General features: G+C 36.7%; 1 protein-coding gene across 1 annotated transcript in view; it reads right to left on the bottom strand.

The window, feature by feature from the left end:
• Nucleotides 1-21,722, bottom strand: part of CPS1 (carbamoyl-phosphate synthase 1) — a 113,446-nt gene that overhangs the window by 78,561 nt on the left and 13,163 nt on the right. The window contains exons 2-8 of the mRNA XM_040984625.1: nt 18,244-18,353; nt 14,869-15,013; nt 14,227-14,316; nt 12,191-12,247; nt 8,318-8,410; nt 2,309-2,398; nt 88-216 (exon numbers count right to left, since the gene is read on the bottom strand). Of these exons, the coding sequence (XP_040840559.1) occupies nt 88-216; nt 2,309-2,398; nt 8,318-8,410; nt 12,191-12,247; nt 14,227-14,316; nt 14,869-15,013; nt 18,244-18,353 (714 nt within the window). The remainder of the gene's footprint in view (nt 1-87; nt 217-2,308; nt 2,399-8,317; nt 8,411-12,190; nt 12,248-14,226; nt 14,317-14,868; nt 15,014-18,243; nt 18,354-21,722) is intronic.

Raw genomic sequence — 21,722 nt, 5'->3', positions numbered from 1 at the left:
CAATTTCATGTGTCTCAGCCCTTCCAAGCCCAGAGCAGACATTCTCTCTCCACACACTGACTCACTCTTCCCCCCGGGTCAGCACACCTTTTTGACATTCTGAATCAGTGTTTGAGCAAGAGCTGGGTTTCCTGGTCCTCCAGCAATCAGAAGTCCATCATATTCCATCTTGGTGAAATCGTGATTCCAGGGAACTAAATGTACTTCAGCACCTCGCTGGAAAAGAAGCAGAAACCGTGGGAATTTAGTAACGTTTTGTTTTACCAAAGCATAACATCCTGAACTCTCTCTAAACTAACCACTACTTTCACCTTTTTGATTTTTTGCCTTTCTTTATTTGAAGATATATGTATCCATTTTTGTTGAAGGCATAGTCACAGAGACCAAGCCAGAGGAAAAAAAGAGAGCAAGACAGCAAAAGAGAATTTTCCGTCTACTAGTTTACTATCCAAGATGGCCTCCACAGCAGTGCTGAACTAAGCAGAACTCAGAAGCCAGGAATTCCATTTCAGTCGCTCACATGTGTGGCAGTGGCCCAAGTATTTGAGACATGTTTTATTGTCTTTCCAGGCACATTAAAAGGGAGTTGAACAACAAACAGAGTAGCTGGAACCTGTAATACTCCAACATGCTATGTCGGTGTTGCAAATGACAACTTAACATGCTATACCACATCCATGGCCCCATTTTAAACATTTTAATCCACCTTCTTTTCTCAAATTATCTATGTTATTGATATTCTGAAAACTAAAAATAGTTCTTTTCCATATAAAAGTATTTTAAAAACTGTGTTTCCCTGGAAACATTTCCCAGGATAAAGATTTAAAATTAAAAAAAAAGAAGAAAAAAAGAAAAAGAAGAAGAAGAACCTTATTTGAAAGGTATTTCCAAGAAAAGCAATAGAACATAGAACAATGAACATAGAACATAGAACAAATGACACTGTGAAACACTTGATAAAATATATATTTCAAGCAATGACTGGAATACTGGAGTTTAAGCTCTTTGGAGAAAGCTGAGAACCAGTGGATAGCCCAACCAGGAGCAATGGGGCAATATTCTGACTCTGCTATTGACTGGGGTCTATTCCAGGATTATTAACTTCAAGGCAATTCCTGTCTGCCAAGAGGCTCCAGTAAGCTCCCCTGAAAGAAGCCTAGTTGCCAACAAATATTCACCCTTATAAATGGAAAACGGGAAACGGGAGTTATGAGAATGGGTTTACAGGCAATCCACAGGCTGTGCAAATTATTAGTAATAAAATTGTCAATAATTTAAAATCATTATTTGGATACAGCTGATGAAGGAAAAATAGGGAATCTTCTTACATCTGAGCTCAAGAGTCAGGTGTGTTTCATAAATGTCTGTGGAGACAGGTAGGGTTGGGTAAGGACAGAGAAAGCAAGAAACTGATACAGGAGGAAGACAACGAAAAATTCCTACATGATAATATTTAAGAAAATATAAATCCTTAAAATTTTTCAGCCCCAGCTATAGACCATTATCTAAGTTGCCTGGAACCCAGGTAGGTGTTAAACAGCTGGAAGAAAAACAGCCAATAACTTGTGGGCGCTCTGGGCCTGTTTAACACCAAATAGGTGTGAATTATCCTAATGGAGGATCTATTAGACTGTTTCTGACTTGTTGGTCAAATGAACCCCACAATATTTGGTCCAACTCCATGGTATAGCAGGTAACGCAACCACCTATAGCATGTGAGTCCTTTATGGGCACTAGGACATGTCCCAGTATCTCTACTTCCATTCCACTTCCTGCTCATGGTATGAGAAAAGAAGCTGCAGATGAACCAATTGCTTGGCCCATGTAATCCATGTGGGAAAACTGGACGAAGCTCTAAGGCTGTTGGTTTCAGCCAGGCCCAGTGTTGACCACTGTGACCCTCTGGGAAGTGAACAGGTTGATTAAAGATCTCTCTCTTTCTCTCTCTCTCTCTCATAACTCTGACCTTAAATAAATAAATAATTTTAAACATAATATAAATAAAGTCCCCCCAAAATGAATGTAGCACCATCTCAAAAATTCATTTGGTAAGTGGTAAGAACACTAACATAATTTTCTTCCATTTTAGTAGCCATTCAGTATTTTTTTTAAGCCACAATAGTCTATATCTGTAATGTGAACATGGATAAAGATGTTATTCTGTAAATCAAAGGTGATAATAAAAGAAAGAGTAGGTTCCTGACATTCATAAAGAATGCACACAATATTTCTGAAACAAAGGAAACAAGCTGAACACTAACAATCAATACTACAAACCTGCACCCTGGAGAAGGAACAAATTACTTACTTTTACCAGCAGGCGGATCACATTGTTTTTTATACCACAGTCTACCGCTACCACTTTTGTGGGGTTTCCTTTGCCGTATATTTTGACTTCCTGCCATTTTAAAAAAAGAAGAGTGAGAAGGAAGACCCAGCTATGAACACCAAACCAGTATCATAAATACATCTCCACTTAGATTCGAACAGATTGATGTTAGTTATCAGGGAGTGTCGAGCAATTAACAATGAACTTGAAAATGGCACAGCAAGTGTCACAGACTTTTTATGAGAAAAAAATATAGTCCATTCCTTCTTCATATAAAGTTGATTACAGTAATAACAATAATCACTAAGAAATTGATTTCTCCGTGGTTAATCATCATTTTCCATGTTTTGCTTCATTAACAATGAGTAACAATGGGATTTTCAAATACGGTGGAGTGATTCAGCATCAGATGTGGTAATATGTACATTGCATTTCAAATACCACTTTATCCTGTTTGCAAAAAAGATCAGATCTTGTAGCACTAAATTACTGTACATTAGACTTATGGAATGGGATCTAATGGATAAATCTAAGGTGAGAGTCACAGGAATTGCTAAGCTGGTGTAGATCACTGGTCCCTTTAGGTTATACACAGTCGTTTGCATTTAAATGGTAGATTTCATAAAGGGATCCCTGAGCATATCATAATCATTATCTATGTCTTAAGCACAGCTCAGAGGCAGATCTATTTTCACAGGCATTTACCCAAGAAGCAGTTCTCCAAAGTCATAAAAGGAGAAAGAATAGAAATGGAGATGAAGAAAGCCTAGAGGGTTGAGTACTCGCTCAGGTTCCTGCTCAAGAGTCAGCTAGCATATTCCGATTTTATGATGAGTTCATAGTTTGCAAAAGGTTTTGATAAAAGGCACAATTTGAAGAGCATATTACTTTAACTGATTTTTTGTCTTCCTCTCCACAACTCCACAACAATAGAATGTAGAATCATAATGCTTAGACGATACTTGAGAAAATATATGAAAAGAGATGATCGCTTTTCTCTTGCTGTTAACTATTCTAAAGAAAAATGCCCAATGCCTCCTCTAATCTGGAGAAATTATTCTGGAGCTGATCCAAGCATGCTACAGGTATTGAGCAAAACCAGATTTATTCTGAACCTTAGACATCTGCTATAACGTAAAACAATATTACCATCTAGTCAAATCCACATCAAACTGCAGTTACAAGACAATGAATTACCAACATTTCCAAGGCAATGTAACCAAACTCACAAAATACATGTAAAATCTTAACATGCACTTTTTGTTGCAGTCATAATGAAATATAATTGCCCTTGTCATTCAGATACCAAGCAGCAATCTACTGAAATGCTTTAACTCCATCTTCAGTTCCTTCTCTCTCTCTCTCTCTCTACATATATATATATATATATATATATATAACACGTCCCATATATAGTCATTTTTATAACTGCAAATACATTTTTTTTCATTTTTTTCTGATATCTACAGAGGTAACAATTGTTCCCCAGTAAACAGAAGAGTTTACTGGTTCTGGGACCCAGATAACAGAATCTGTGAAAGCTTAAGCACCTTACATAAAATGGCATAGTGTTTGCATCAAACTTACAGACATTCTCCTCTATATGTCATTTCAGGACTGCATATAATACCTAACACAATGTATATGCTGTATAAATAGCTTTATGCTTTGTCATTTAGGAAATAATGACAGCAAGAGAAGCCTGTGCGTGCCTATGACAAATCCAATTTCTTAAACATTTTTGATCCACGGTTGATGTTGACCCTGCACACTGTCCATAAAAAAAAAAACGGCAGAAGTTCAGACCTTACAGACACATGAATATAGGAACTTCCATTAGGACTCTCCAAAACAGATCAAGATGTTGTGCAGTGTTTTTTCAACCTTGATTGACATCAGAATTATTTAAGGGAAATTTCTTCAAGCTCCTGTTTCTCACACTTTGAAATGCTAAATCAGACCACCACAGTAGTTCTCAATTCTAAAATGCTATCATTGTAAAAGGGAAGATTTCTCTCTAACATATTGCTCTCAGTCCAGGGAAATGTATATAACATTTGAAAAGACAAATTTCTGGTTTGAAAGTCGGAGGTAAATGATGCATACAGCATGATCGGTTCTAAATATATAAATACATAGTTAATTTAAAATTCACTTTTAGTTAATAACTTGTATTCTCCTATGCTTCAGCGTATGCTTGACACACACACATGTTCTTGTTCAGCATGGCATCACAGCTTAAAACTGAATCTCGGGCGCCCGGAACCCCTCCATTTATTTCCCTGCATCTAAGCTGCAAGACCAAGTAGCACCACTTTGTGTTTTCTCTCTTACAGGTGCTTATCAGGCTATTTTCAGTCTTTTAACAACTTGCTCTTTTTTTAGAAAGCTCACACAGCTAGAACTCTTCTTGAATGTTCTCCATATTTACTCTGATTGGTGTTATCTCGCATCACAAGGGAAAGTTTCTCCCTTTAGGGATAGAATACTCAACATAACCAAAGTCAGTGTTCTAGTTCTTTCACCCACTATCTCATTATATATTTTACTGCTCTCATTTAGAAGTTCTTGAATTCTTACTTTGTAAATATAAGAGGAAGAAAGAGCGAAACAGTCTGAACTTTCTTGTGTATTATTGCAAGATAGAGCATGGTTGTATTAATAATTATTTCACATACATTCCTGAGTAAAAATTTCTGGTGTTAATTCTAACAGCTATTCACACTGAAGCATCGATTTAGTCTTGATTTCATGGTTTCTGTGTAGATCAGTACAATGAGCTAACAATAATATCTCTCCCACAGAATTTCTCTAAGGATTAAATAAGTTACCCAAAGTGTTCTGAATATTTAATACACATAAAGAACTAAGTAAATCTCATTTATGATTGTATTAATAGATTGTAGAATAGTTATTAATAATTATAATTTTATCATGTTAGTAATAGAAATAATAGAACCATCAGAAACACTGAATAAAGGACTTGAAGGGACAAAATATACTCTTTCACTTCCTAACAGCCATTCTAACTACTATTTACTGGCTCTGTTAATTTTTCATTCATTTTTATTGACCATGTACCAAGTGGAAGTCACCAGGAGATCTGGCACTGTGGCACAGTGAATAAAGCCACTACCTGTGGCGCTAGCAGCCCATAATAGGTGACAGTGGATGGTGGCCCACATGTGTGGGACTCTGCACTCACATGAGAGACTCAGAAGAAGCTCCTGAATCCTGGCTTTGGATTGGCCCAGCTCTGGCCATTGTAATCATCTGAGGAGTGACCCAGTGGTTGGAAGAACTCAGTCTCTCTTTCTCTCTTTCTCTGTAACTTTACCATTCAAATAAGCAAATCGCTCTTTTTAAAAACAGAACGTCACTAGCAAAAGTGAAGGGAATCCACAAATGTAAAGCAAGGCTTTTCTACCCAAAGAGCTAATTACTAACACATGTGAGAGATAATAATTCCAAGTACAAATGTTTCAATCATTGGATTCTTCTTACAATACATCTATGTATAAAATGTCATGGCATACAAAGGTGGAGAAAGCCAGAGAAAGCTTTACAAAAAGACAAAGAGCTGATCCTTGAAATTGATACCTTCCATCAAGAAGGGGAATGGAAAAGGAAGCAGCATCCAAGGCAGAGGTGTAGATCACAGAAACATATTTTGACTCTGTCAGATACAGGTCAACAAGAATAAGTAGTCACAGGGAGTCTTGAGGAAGCATCTGGAATTTTGATAGTATGATCCTTTCAGAAATGGAGTTTTCTGGAGACTTCTGCCGTAACCGTAGGTAATATAACATAGGACTAGCTACACAGATTCCAAATTCACAGAAGTTCAAATTGAAGCAACTTTTGAAGAAGTTACATTCAATTACCATAGTTTAACGTGCAAAGTCTCAGTTTTCTCTGCTGCAAAATGAAGTTTCTTTGAGCATGAATTGTGTTCAGAGAAGATTGGTTACTATTATTTTCCTCCAAGTCAGATTAAAGCTGCCACTTTGCTAGCAATGATAACCAACATTACAGCTAGAGTGGAATTGGGCTCCCGAAGTCTTATGTCAAAAGATTGATGGAATAAGGGTGAATGCTTGATACAGTGATGGTATCTGAGAGGGAAGCCTGGCGCAGAAGGAATCTCTCATCCAACAGCTGCTTACTGAAGCTGAGCTCAGCAGAGCATCTCTCTGCTTCCCTGCTCACCCAGTGTCTCTACATCCACTTGCTGTTGCAGGACTAATGAGGTCACTTGATCCTGAGCTGTGAACTTCCAAGCTGCAACCTAAAATAAACCTTTTATTTCATCTAAAGAAGCTCCTCTCCAGTATTTTTTGCTAAAGTCACAGAGAGCTGACTAATACTACCATGGACTATCCAAGACAAGGAACTGCATACACTTGTTGTATGTATGATGAAATGAAGTGTCTAATCTTTCCAACAATCGCTTCTATCTGTACAAAAGTGTTCCTCTGAGAGACTTTGCTGCCACGCTGGTGAAGGAAGAGAAGATTGTTACCATTTTTCTCTTGCAGAAAAAAATTACAAGAGGGAGCCAAATAATAACAGAGATCAATTGTGCTTTGCATTCACTGAATTTTGCATATTTAAGTCATAATCATTCATTACCAAATACATAATTGCCAGAGACCAGCTCCAGCTGACTCAAGAGCTTGCAAAGGATCTGTGGATCAGCGACACAATATGAAGAAGAGATGTATTGAGGGGCACTGAGGTGTTAGACAATAAGTATGTTTGAAGAATTATTCACAGTGTGATATGATTGTATCAAGGGCTTCACACACAATGATTTGCATTAAGGCCAGAGATGAGTTAGAAATGGAGGATGACCAAATTAACAGCTATTTAATCTTTGTATCATTGGCTGGCCAGCAGTATTGGAAAGTGTGGGACATTTAATCAGTGTCATTTTTATAGCAAAGTATAATTGGTCAAGAGCAGATCACTAGAAAGACCGTGGCTGATAAAGTCAAAACAGAGATATCAACAAAAAGGGACAGTGAGGTGGGCTGGAGAAATGTGAAATGAAGAAGCTGGATCAGGCCAGGTGAAAGGCTACCTGACCTTGCTTCTCAGGTGAGAATTTCAACAGATTTGAGTCATTATTTTAACAATAATTGAAATGTCTATAGGCTGTTACTCTGAAGTGTCATTCCTCTTTGAAGCACAGATCCAGTTCTCCATCCACCTAAACAAGCCCAACTTCTGCTGAGACTTCTCTGATGCCTTTATCCCAATTCAATGCTTTTCTGGGAGAGCTCTCATGGCACCCTGGGCATGGTCCCAGCACAGAATGTCTCTCAAGGCTTTCTAAATGGCACTTCACCTGCTTGGTTTCACGCTCCTCTAAGGCAGAGGTTATAGATCTAGCATTTCACCCACCCCATATCAGCAGATTTTCAGACAAAACTAGTGAAGAGCCTTCTAAAACATATTATATATCTTCCTGTAATGTGCAGGAAAAATATTTTACTTTGAAGTAGCATAGTTATCATCAAGGACATTAATTTCAGAACCAAGCTATAATATAAAATATATTTAACATGTAAAAAAAAAAAAAGTATTTTCTTCCTTACACAAATGGACCACATACTGATCGCTGTATCTAAGTTCTACAAAGTTCCCTTGGCTCTCTAGCAAGTAATACCACTGACGCCTGTTTAGCCATTGCTCTCATTGATGTTGTGAAAGCCTTAAGATGAAAAATCAGACAAGGAGAGGAACTGGAATAGAAGTAAACAGACCCTAAATCAGGGCATGAAGGACTAGCATTTCAGTAAAGGTATCTAATGTCAAATGCATTGATATTGCAAGTATCTTTTAGATGCTATGAGACTCCCTTTTCCCTTAACTCTGCTACTTCTGAAAGATGACCATTGCCTATATGAAGATTTTGATATTACAAGAAATATAAGTCTAAAAAGAATAAAGTAAAATGAAAAAATACAGAGAAAAATCTCCCACCTTGGTTGAAACTTGAGCAATCAGATTCTCCTTATTTGGATCCACAAAGTCCACAGACTGGCCTTCAAACTCAATCTTCCCAAGCATGGTACCCTACAAAAATTTTAAAATTAGACAATTAAAAGGAAGCCATGATGAAGGCGATGACAGAATAAACTCATAGGGACTTTAAACAGCTGCTCCTTTAGACTTCTTCAGAGCTAATCACAACGCCAGCAGAACATCTTCATTTTTTCCAAGCATTTTTTCCAAGATGAAAAAAACTGCCCATGTTTTGGGAAACATGGAAAAATCACGAGTTATTCTGGTGCTAAAACCATTGCCTATTTTGGAGCAGGAAAGAGTGGAGAAATACCTTGTGTATCTATATCCCTCTCTATGTATGACCTGAAGACACTTCATAGCAGAATTACACAAATCAATTTACAAAGAATAAAAAACCGAACAATTGCAAAAAAAATCAAGTGAAAACTCATTACATATGTTTCTAGTATAATCAACTCAAAAAAGGAAAAACACAACATTAATTCTAAACCTCTAAAAGTTGAAAGCATTCACTGCTTAAAGGTTCCAACTTAATTCTGAAGTTTTTCCAGCTTTCTTTTTCTGAGATGGATCTTGAGATTTACTTATTGGATGGTAATTGTACTTTGAACTACTGAAGAAGATAGCATGCTACATTTAGTCATCAAGATATCAAGGGGGACTAGCCAAGATCATTCATTCACTGGGCATTCTCTGATGAAATCATTTCGTTAAAGGAAATGGAAGTCTTTATTTGCCTTTTAAATGTAGTCTTTAGGGGAGAAGTCACTTGGGAGTGAGTATGGGCAGAGGAAAAGTACAACATGTAGGCAAGATGTTTACTTCAGACCTGGTACTAAAACTTGGGTCTCGGAGTAGACTTGTGCATAGTGGGTAATGCATTGCTTTGAATCCCACATCCTGTATAAGAATGCCCAAATTTGAGTCCTCTGCATTGGATTTCAACATCTGGCTATTCCACTCTGTAGGACGCAGCAGGTGATGGCTCACATATCTGAGTCCGTTCACCTCAATGTGGGAAACCTGGATGGAGCTCCTGCTTGCCACCTCCCGGCTCCCAGCTTCCAGCTTTGGCCCTGGCCCAGTTCCATTTAGGGAATGAACCAACAGATGGGAGATCTCTAGCAATTCTCCATCTCTGTGTATCTCTTATTTCTCTCACACACACACTCTCTGGATTTCATATAAGAAAATAAAAGTAAAAGTCAAATCAGAGTGGTTCCCCCATTTGGGTGTATTTACCAAAACTAAACAAACAAAAAACTTTTATATCAGCTTACTTGATTTCATCATGGTCTTCAAGTCATGTGATCCTTTGACTATATTATACACTAATTTTCAAAATTGATTTCCAGATCTAGTTTTCTTACTGAATGAAGCACAATCTTACTCCTCATTGTAAAATTAGAAGTTATAAGCTGATATAATATGTATGTGTTTGTGTATACCTATATTCATTTGGAGGCAGAAAGACAGACTTCCCCTCTATTTACTGGTTTACTCCCCAAAAGCCTACAATAGCTAGGGCTCAGCCAAGGATGTATCGGGAGTCGGGAATACATCTAGGTCTCCCATAAGAATGGCAAGGGCACAATTATTTAAACCATCATCACTGCATCCAGGTCTGCACTGGCAGGAAGCTAGAGTCAAGAGTGGGAGCCAGAAATCTAAAACAGATATTCCAACACAGGATGTGTGAATCAGACTGCTATGCTAAACACTCCCAATACACATTTTATATATAAAGCAGCATCATAAATAAACAAACATAAATAGGAAACAGCACTAACTCTTGTCTTTGCTAATTTATCCAACTGAATTTTGAAAACCTTTCTGTAAGAGCTCATGGCATCCAACACATCACATGTAGAACCTCAGAACACAGTATGGTCTTACAGCTTTCTCAGCTTGTCTCTATGTCTCATTCTCTCTCTCTTTCTTTCTCCCTCTCTCTCTCTCTCTTTCTCTCTCTCTCTCTCACTCTGTGTGTGTGTGTGTGTGTGTGTGTGTGTGTGTGCCTGTAACTCTTTCAAGTAAATAAACAAATCTTGAAAAGAAAAAGTGGGATCACAGCATTTTGGAACTGCAAATTAGACCACTGTCTGAAGCACTAGCATCCCATAGGGCACCAGTTTGAGTCTCTGCTGCTTCATTTAGAATCCAACACTCTACTAATATCCTGGAAAGGTGGTGGAAGAGGAAGACCCTAACCCCCTGCACCCATATGGGAGACCCGAAAGAACCTCCTGGTGCCTAGCTTTGAACTGGTCCAGCCCTGGCTGTTGCAGCCATCTGGGGAATAAACCAGTAAATGGAAACTCTCTTATGATTCTCTCTCTCTCTCTCTCTCTCTCTCTCTCTCTCATTCCATAGTTATCCATTTCAAATAAACAAACACATAAATTTTTAAAAATTTCCCACACTATTGGACCTGGTTATGTTTATGCATCTACTAATTTTACAATCTGAACTGAATTTCCTCATTTTACTTTCCTGTTGTGGTAGCCTCATCACTTTGTACTGCTCCCACACATCATGAGGTATAGAAAACACAACAATCCACTTAGCACTTATAGTCTCACGAATGTCCACACTCAGGAAAATCACAGTAGGAATGACCAAATCAGAGGTGGAATATGATAACGTGTGAACCCGCACTGTCTTCCCTCTGGTCGTAAGTTTGTCATCATGTTTTCATTTGTCCTGTTTCTGTTTACAAACAGCCTGGGGTAACACAGACAAGGCCCTTGGGATTCAGGGGACATTAATTCCAGAAGCCCTCACAGATGTCAAAATCTGTACATGTTCAAGTCTGCTATATGAAGTGGTACAATATTTGAAAAACAGCTATGCTCTTCCTTCTGCATTCTTTAAATATGCTGTGACGTAGTTATGGTACCTAATACAGTGTAAATGCCTTGTAAATCACTGTTACATTACATCATTCAAAAAACAACCAAAAAGTATGTACACACTTGGTCCAGAAGCAATTTCTTGTTCTGTGTATTTTCAGCCCTTGATTGGTCGAAGCTGAGGATGCCGAGCTCAGAGAGGGCTGATGTAACAAGGGCTCTACAGCAAGTTTTCCTGAAGAATCTATCTTATACACATATTTAAATCATTGCACTTAATGTTTGATTTTGATACAATAATATCTAATAGCAAATTGCTGAGAACATAGTAGTAATGAGGAAAAGGTTGGTTTTTTTTTTTCATGTTTTTGGATGTCAAATATTTAGGTTCCATGAGGTTCTCAGAGAAAGGATGGGATGCTGCAGGAACCAGATATGAAAGCCAAGTACCATTTCCTTTTGGTGATACAGCCATGTGCAGCCTTAAGAAAGATGCCGTACTTGAGGTAACCCACACAAGGTTCATTTGGTACCCTGATAGTATAGAACTAACTTCACAAGTAGTTTTCTACAAGGCATAAATAAAGCACCAATGGTCTGTAATCTTTGCCTTGTATTCTTCAGCATGAAAGAAAACAACTAAAGAAAAACTGTCATGTACTTAGTTGCTCATCTCACGAAAGCTCTGTCAGGCGTGGAATTACGAATGCTTCTATTTGTTGTTGGGACACATACAACCCATGGTGGGCATTCAATAGCTTCCTGCCAGGCATATTAATCTGAAATCCACCGAATTACAACTGTTCAAATATCCACCTTGAAAATCACATCAGAAATAATAAGAAAACATGAAGGAGGACCCAATAGCAGAGGCTAGAGCCAAGTTCATTGCTTTATATTTACATGTCTAGATCAGGTAATGAGAAAAAGAAAAACTATGAAGAAACATGTATTTGCCTAAAGATGAATTTCATACCTTATCTCGAATTATTTTAGTCAGCATTCTTGTATCCACTCCATAAATTGCAGGAACCTATAAGAAAAAAACCACAGTGACAGTGAAATTGGAGGAAATTAGATCCAGCATATTGTTTTCAAGTTACAAACTTAGCCTCATCGATCTTCTTGAGCAGTAAATAATTTCCCCACTCCTTCTTTCCTGTGACCCAGAGTGACTCTGCTGTCAGAGCACGGTAAATTGCTGCTCCAGCTGGGCATGGGACTCCTAATACCCAGGCCCTTCCTCGGAGTTAAAAATGAGAAGTTGAGAACATCAATCTTCTGCCACAGCTTTGCTGCTTTCAACCCAGGATGTGAAACACATATTGTTTTATATATGTATATGTATATGCAAAATTATATAGCATATATAATCGCATACAAAGTATAAAAGAATATATGTATGCATTATATTTTACTTTTGAAATATATGTATATAGACTGTTTATATTTTACATATAAAAATAATACTCTGAAAGGATAGAATTGATAGAAATTCACTCATAGTAATATCAAAATTTGCAGGTTTGACGTTTTTGTATGTTTTGAACCAAATATCACTGGCATATGATAGGCACTCCACACATTTTCTGAAAGGCCCTATTGAGCAGTCATATTGTACTGAACTTGTCCATCCTACTAGTCAGTAAGACAACACCACAACTCTTGTTTAGTTTCTTACACTAGCTGGGATAAAAACACATAAAGTGTAATGAAAGAACAATGAATTACCAGTCAGGAAAACAGGTTCTAATGTGTTTTCTTCCACCAGTTGTTTGAGAAATGTTTTAGCAGGCTGCCTGTTCTCACCTGAAAATCCTCATAGAATTGGTGAACTGATCATTACCTTGAGCCATTTTCTATTTTATGCGTCTGTGATCATGAAAGAATATTAAATGTGTATTATAAAAACAGAGCAGAAAGGCTTGGATGAAGCTTGTACTAAAACTATCCTGAAACAGAGAAGCTATAAAGCCATGTGTGCTCAATAACAAAAAAGAAACATTAAGAAAGAAGAAGAGGGGAAGGGAGGAACAGAAGAAGTCTCCTGAATGGCCTTTACAGAAATTAGCTGTCTGGGTGACAAAGATATATTCAGAAAATGGTCAAGAAGAAATAGTTGTGGCCAAGAACAAGATACAGAGATGTCTGTATACCCAGGAAACCAAGATCAAAACTTTTTGATTCATCAGAAAGAGACAAAATCTCCTAGACTCAACAGGGAGATACTCATTGGAGAGGCAGGGTTTTCTATCAACAACAGGCCAAGCAACATTCAGTCAAAAAACAGCCAGAGTCAATCAAAAAATACTGGACATAAAGCTAACGATAGTTCTGTGACTATTAACCACTTCTACTATTCAATAAATAAAGTCCTCTTATCTTATTGGAAATTAATGCTCAAAATACAGAAAGGCTAAGATAATGTTTTATGACCTTTTCCCTATATTTTTCGAATGAGTTTCTATGTAATTAAATATGTAATTATACATAATATATACTTTATTTAAATATATAATAATATTTGTTTAAACACAGCAAGAGTTACCAGGAAGCTTCATACTCATACAAATTAAAGAGGATGAGCCTATTACAGGGACTGTGTGACCTACACAGAGTTGGCACAACCCACAGTTTATTGTAGAGCTGATTTAGAACCCATGAATCAAGTCACATCAATAGATCCCAGACAAAAAGGACCCAGAGCTTGGATGGATAGGATTTAGACTTTTCAAAAAGAAAAGAAATTCTGAAATTCTTATCACCCCATTTTCCCAGTAGAAAAATCCTACCAAGCATACATGAGTGCCACCTAGTGGATAAAGTGAAATTCATGGTCCTGAGCATTAAATTTAGGGAGTAGGACTCCAGATACTGTGCCTATATGTAACCAAAGCATTCATGACTGACTGAGATAGAAAGGGCCTAACCCACATAATCTTTTTCTTCCCCTCTGCCCTCTCTCAACTTTCCATGTTGAGGTAGTGCTGGATGTTCCATCCCACTTCTCACCTTTTCTTCCTGTAGCCACTGCCCCAGACTCTTGGTAGCCAGCCAGTGATTGTAGTCATTGCTGTAACTCAGCACAAGCAAACCTGCAACCTGGAAAGACAAGCAGTCATTTTAAATGTGTGAGCACAAAAGATCATACAACTCTCACAGCCCAACTGAAGGATCCATTCACTTTTTTACAAAGCTACATGATATGCAAATACAGGTAGAAATAGAAGAAGACAGATAAAAATAGGGGAAGCAAAGTGTTGTTTATTAATGCAGCAAATATAATAATATGAAGTGCTAATAATAGGGTTCTATAAAAGCTAGTTATATTACTACTTCAAAATTAATGTTTCATGAATTTAAACTATTCTGAAATAACTTGTTTAAAAGTGCTTTCTTATATCCACTGATATGAGACTAAACATCTTAAAGACATGAAAGAAAAAAAAGGTTTTAACAACTTTCTTTCAAAACATGATTGTTCCCTTAACTACATTGTGGGGGAGAATACCCAAGCTTGCTGAACCCAGAGACCAAAGTAAGTCCCTCTTAGAACAGGGTACACATCTGCCATAACATTTTAAAATCGCTTAAGTTATGATGTAATGGTTTAGTGCATATAAGGAATATTTTAATAGCTTTCATTCATACTACCTTAATCCCATCAGACTCCAGATATTTGCTAAGTCCAAGTTCATCTACGGCAGAGGTGTCAGGAACTCCCCCGTTCCCAATAATAGGGTTGACCATTGTCAGAATCTGGCCCTTGTAGGCAGGGTCAGTAATTGCTTCCGGGTACCTGAAGAAACACACACAAAATTTATCCACAAGAAAATAACAGCAAAACCATGACCTGTACAATGCAGGGAACAATCAAACACTTGAAAGACAGGAAAGCAAGGGTTACAAATCTAAAAAATTTATCTCTAAGTTTTATCAAACCTATGGAAATTTTAGAATGGAATATGGAAATCAATCCCTTGTGTTCTGTTATTAAGTCTTATTAAGTCTTAAGGAATATTTTCATATAATTTCCATGCTCTCAAGTTCATAACATTTTAATTCATTTTAAAAATCCTTTACATCTTCTAGATTTTTAAAACACGAATACTATGTTTCTAGTTATGTTATGATATCCTAAAGTTTTTCTAGCTTACCAGTGAGTCAAAATTGTTATTTACTTTTAAGAGCTGCCAATTTTATCAAAGCATTAACTGTCAAAAGTTGGAAAGCATTTTTTTCAGGGTAATTTATGATACTGAATGGTATGCTGCTTTCGTTGGTAGTGGTCGCACACGTTTTATGTACATGTTTATTAAAATTGTTTGAACATGTACATGCTTATTACATTTTTGAATGTCCACATTTATTAAAACTCATTGAGCTTTTAAAATAAGTGAGTAGTCACATATGAAAGAAAAGCACAATAAAGTTGATTTTTAGTTTTAGAAAGAAGTATATAAGCTTGGGAATCAACAGCTTAGAAAAAAATCAATACCACAAAATATGATCTGGGAGCTGATGCTTTGGCCTAGCTGTAGGACTCCCCATCTGGCACATCAGAGAACCCGAGTTCAGTTTCCAACTCCAGCTCCTGATTCCAGTGATGGGACAAGCAATTAGGATCCTGTCACCAACAGGATAAGTCTGGATTGAGTTCCTTGCCCCAAGAGTCAGATCTGTGCCCCAACGGTGAGTCAAAAAGGAAGTGAGCCAAAGGATTACAGATCGCCGCACTGCCTCTGTACCAACTCTTTGGCCTCTGTCGCCCAAATAGCATGAGTGCCATGAGTTCAGAAAACAAAAAGACACGACACGACCTGAAAGCATTCCTGACTTCTAAATTAAAAGATTCCAAGTAACAGCATCACAGTTCTAACATGGATTCATGGAGGAATGCAAGAGGGCTGTATTTTAAACTTTGGAGAGCAAAAAATAACACACACTGCATATTCATTTTTATGAATATGCATTTATTTCTTCTTAATAAGGAAAAATCATTCCCATAAGGCCAAGAAATGTCTGCATATATTATATTATATGTATGCTGAAATACATTGCAATTAAGATTTGCTTCCTTCTCTCTTACATTTTCAGTCTCTGAAGATTGAGTTAAACCAAATCTTTCTTCTGGATTTCCACTGAAAGAGAATCTAGGCACTAAGGGAACAGATTCTACAACCGCGAATCCAGTGAGGCTCAGCTTAGGCAGTACTCAACATAAACTCTTCAGTTCCATCCAGACTAACTCCTACCAGAGCTGTTAACAGAATACTAGATCTTTCACAGCCCTGAGTGACTCAAGTGGTATAATATTCATGCACAGCTTCATCACTTAATTTTTCAAATGCCTCTCACCTGTCAGGAACTAATAAGTTTTTAACCAAGGCTTACACACAATATTCTTGCACATGCATTTCTTGAAGATGAAAAACAAAATAAATCCTTTAATTATGAACCACCTTACTGAGTGAGCCATGCAATGAATGAAAGCTGCATTTCTTAATGGAAAAGTGGGGTCTAAGGACTAATCTTATAAGTGAATGCCTTTTTCTACTTCAAAAAAAAATCTTTAATTAATTTGATTTTACCTCCCTCTCTTTTCTTTCCATAAAAGAACTGGCCGTTCCCTTTAAACATATGCTTACAATACTCGGCAGTAAGTGAATAAATACAGTTTGTCCTAGAGAACTGCAGTGTTGGAAGCAAATTAATCCATCAGGTCCTGTTTGACTTTTGTGATGTGACAAGATTTATTACCCGTAATCCATCACAGAGAAGGAAACTCCAGTGCCCTCCATCATTCTGATCTATATTAAACAGTTGTTTGTTGGCAGCTGTATTAACACAGCTAGTAATTAGTGCTGTCGAAAAGCTTAAATAATTGCCTGGTGAAGCAAAACTTTGCAAACAGGTTTCATACACTGTAATTTAATGTTCTCACCAGTGGAACTATTTAAAAAAAAAAACCATCCAGTATTCTTCATTTCACACAGAGAAGCAAGAGTTTAGAGAAAAATGTACATTAATAATGTAATGGCAGTTTGGTCAGTCAACATTTTCACTATCAGTGAGTTCAATGCCTGCTTGTCTTTAAGACATTAATTTGAATTTATGTAAGAATTGATCAATTGTTTCAAGGTAGTTTAGTTAGCTGGATCTCTAAAGGAAAGCTTTTGCAAGAATCTCATCATTTTTAAAAGTTACATTTTTAAAGATTCCTAACTGTAAATTAGTATCTAATCCAGATCCCTCACTATCCTAGGGAAACAAGAACTCAAAAATATGAAATAATGTTCTCAATACTACATAATCAGTTATCATTAGAACTGAGACTAGAATTTCAGCCTCTTGGTTCTAAATAATCAAACCTTTCTTAACGGATCAGGTGACATTATTTTTATGCCAACATTTTTCTTTTTGCCACCTGTCTTTTACCAGCTCTTAATATTAAGTGGAATAACAAATGATTATTGAAAATAACCCATGAAGCTGCTGTCTCATGGACTTTTATGGCAATATCTATTTCATCATTACTACTTGAGTGCAGAAGTGTTTAAAATCCCAGGGACTTTCTTATCTTTCAATAGTTCTTCATAATAGACGTACATAACTGATTCTTCACTAGCTCTAAATCATTAGATAATGTCATCTAACCCTTCTGCTGCAAGTTTCACTGTACTCAATTCCTTACCACCCTTTGAAGAAACCACTGGGTAACATCACACAACCAATAACTGTGCAACTTAAGTTGTGCCTGTGTTACACATGTTTATGTAATTAATTTGGTTTTTCATCCTAGATAACTACCAGAGCGTCCACATTCACTTTTACTTCCAATAGAAGGAAAGTTCATACACACATGTCCTTTCGGGAAAGACTATGCATAAGATACAGTGTAATTCAGAACAATGGATAGTCTTATTTTGTTTTAGAAACAGTAATTTCAACTTCCTATCATGAGTAAAATCATTCAGCATTCCTCTAAATAGAGGAACAATATAACATTCTAATAGAAACAATACTCACCCTCCCAGGCCAGTGTTAAAAACGACTTCACCAGCAACAGAGGATGGATGGCCAAAGGAGTAGCCTTTCATCCTAGTTCCATCTTCCAGGACAATGTGTGCTGTCTGCGCCTGAAGAAACAATTGCAGGAATCTTGGTAGCATAGAAAACACAACACACACACATACACACACACACTTTAGAGAAAGCCTACTTCTAGGATTTGAGTTGATCTCCTGTTCCCTGTCCCATTTCTTCAAATATATGGCTCCTATCACTAGCAGATAATTCACTTATTTTCCTTGAAAGAGAAAACTGGAGCATACTGATACTTTGCCTATTTTAAAACTAGTTGTAGAGTTGTTAGCATGCCAGAAATACTTCAGCGTAGTAGAATTGCTATGTCTATCTTGTCTTCCTCAATATTCCCTAGCTTTGCCTAAGTATAGCTTTAAGGGAAATTTATAAGTTTTCAAAAGCATCGTCAACAGCTCATTAGCACTCTGAGGTTTAGAGCTAGAAGGAATCTTCAAGATTACCTATCAAATGGAGTTCTACAAGGTTTTTATGGGTTTTTTTTAAAAGATTTATTTATTTATTTATTTATTTATTTATTTATTTATTTATTTATTTATTTATTGCAAAGTCAGATATACAGAGAGGAGGAGATAGAGAGGAAGATATTCCTGCTGAGTCACTCCCCACATGGCCGCAACTGAGCTGATCTGGAGCCTGAATCCTCTTCCAGGTTTCCCACATGGGTGCAGGATCCCAAGGATTTGGGCCGTCTTTACTGTTTTCCCAGGCCGCAGGCAGGAAATTGATTAGGAAGCAAGGCCACTGGGACTAGAACCGGTGCCCATATGGGATCCCAGCATGTTCAAGGCAAGGACTTTAGCTGCTAGGCTACCGCGCTGGGGCCAGGTTTTTGTGTTTGGAGTTGTCCTCAGCCCTGCCTTATCCATGCCAGCTTTATGGCTGTGAAAACGATGAAGCTTTATGACTCTATTGCTGTTGACACAAGAGCAGGCAGTGTGGACTGCTCGATATATATACCATAGGGTGTTGTTTTGCAATTACTCATATCCATGTTTTGGTCATCATTTAGGCTACCAGCATTCTGAATTTGCTTACTCTGCTCTACAGATCTTTGAGTCCACTTCTAGAAAATTCTTGGCCAAGAGGAAGGACAATTAGAAAACCTTATCCAGGAAACAGACATCATCTACTCATACATATTCTCATCCTATTAATGAAACAATTTAAATCCAGTTCCCAATTTCCATAAAATTCTGAAGAAAGAAAAACTTGTTAGTATATACTTTGAGAGGCAAAATCTCTCAACTTAGGGCAAATTAATCAGAACTTTCTTTGCAAACTAACTGGAACTCAGTTTTAAATATAAACTTATGCAAAGTATCTTTGAAAAGGTATACGCTGGAATACTGAAGGACAAGATATCTGAAATTTCTGGGGTCAAAGTGATGGATAAAGATCTAAAAGCAATAAATAATATGAATTTAATTCACAGAAGGAAGAGAAAGCATTGTACAACTCTTTCTGTAAGGTTTAACTATGGTCATTAGAGACAGAAATATTCTAATTTTTGATTCTCTTTCCATTAGAGTTTTAAGACCAGCAGACCCACTGTATACAATCATTTTGTGTCTTTTCAGTTCACTTCCTCTCCCACCACTTCCACCCCCAAACAACCTCAGTGAGCAACAGGAGCTCTGTCAATGACTCTTCGTTCTAACATGCACCCTATCCTTCTGAAGCCTTACAGCATGTGCTCTTCTTTTCTGTAGTTAAAAGACGGAAAGCCCATTATTTTTCTAAAATTATTTCTGAAAAAAAAAAACTGCTTTTAGATCCAAAGCACTCAAGTCCATTATTGTTAGAATGGTCATCCTTCTTGTAAAAAATGGCATTTTGATGATCTTAAACCAATGTAATATTTTTCCCTTAATGTTGCCTATGTGTGAGTATGCATATATATTAGATTATAATTACATGCAAAATCATTTCAGTATTCCCTCTTAAAGTTGATATAATATGCTTAAGATCTTCATTCCACATAATAATCTTATTTATTAGATTCTATCAGAAGTAAAACATATGAATTTCAAGTTTACAGTTCTGATTAGACTGAACAATATGCCATACTATGCATTTTTATATGTTTATATGAAAGAGAATGAGTGTGTATGTATGTCCAGTGGCAGGTTTATCCATAAGATTTCTGTTCTTTACTTGGCTTATCAAATCTTTGAGGTAAAGTTTTTGTCTATACCATTAGAACCAATATTTGCAATCTCAAGCTTGACATGTAATGTTTGTTGCTTATCATCATGGCACTAAAGAAGATTTTGGAATTACTACGTACAAGGTAAAATCAATAATTAATCCATTACTACGAATGATAGGAGAACTTCTCTGGCAGAGATCATATTAACACAAAAGTTCAAATTCTGCTTCTGTATCCAGAAAATCCACTTTGAATGTCACTTCAAATTACATGTTATTTGCATTCTATATTTTAATTTCAATGTACCAATTGTTTTGTCTAATTATAATTCAAGACAAAGATCGGTAATCCTAGGAAATCAGAACTATAATGTATTTCCTAGGACTGTTATATGATATTCAAATGTCTGTGGTGAGTGTTCTTGGGCACAATTTTACAGGCAACCCCAACATGTTTCAGTAGGTGACACTCTTTGGTCAACTTCATGTATAAAAACATAAATATCTACTAAAAATATTATTTACTGTTCTTGAGGATTTTATCGGTAATTGACATGTTTTTATAAAACTAAAGAAAGGAAGAACATATTTTCATAATAAACATGTGATTTTGATAGAACCAAACATTGTTTAGTGAACAAAACTTGAAGGTGAACTACAGATTTTAATTATTTTTCTACATATCACTTTATCTGCCATACTCTTGAGTCATGCCTTCTAAAACATTTTCATGCTTTCATTTGGCTTTCCTTTATGCTCCAGTTCAACCTACTTCAAATCCTCTTATCTCTATTATACTTTATCTAATCATTCATTTTTTAAAAAAGGTAAAAATTAACATTAACAATTCTCAATGAATGAGAATCCAATTCTCACTCATTTGTCCCCACAATTCTATTTTTTTACTATCTCATGAGATGAGTTTTCCACTTAGCTCTCTGTCTTGTACAGATATATTTAAGGCAACATTTATAGTTGCCTAAATTGGTCCTCAGATTGTGTTCAAATTGTCGTTTTGCTCTTTTAATTATATTTTTCCCCTTTTGGAAGTTTTCATAGATCTTCCAATCTACTTTCCCACTACACATTATATTGTCACAAGGCTTTTGTCTATTTTCGATAGTACCCTTTATACTGCTGTTAACTACATTGGCCTCAAATGAGTTTAAGATGATGAGTATCAATTGCCTTATCGATAAGGTCATGAGAAGCCTCTGAAGAGAGAGATATTATTTGAAATTTCTGCTTCTAGC

The sequence above is a fragment of the Ochotona curzoniae genome, unplaced genomic scaffold (genome assembly GCF_017591425.1).
Source record: "Ochotona curzoniae isolate NIBS_2020 unplaced genomic scaffold, NIBS_Ocur_1.0 contig_4148, whole genome shotgun sequence".
NCBI classification, from domain to species: Eukaryota; Metazoa; Chordata; class Mammalia; order Lagomorpha; family Ochotonidae; genus Ochotona; species Ochotona curzoniae.
Note: the sequence above shows the minus strand (reverse complement) of the source record. Positions and strands in the feature narration are given on the sequence as shown.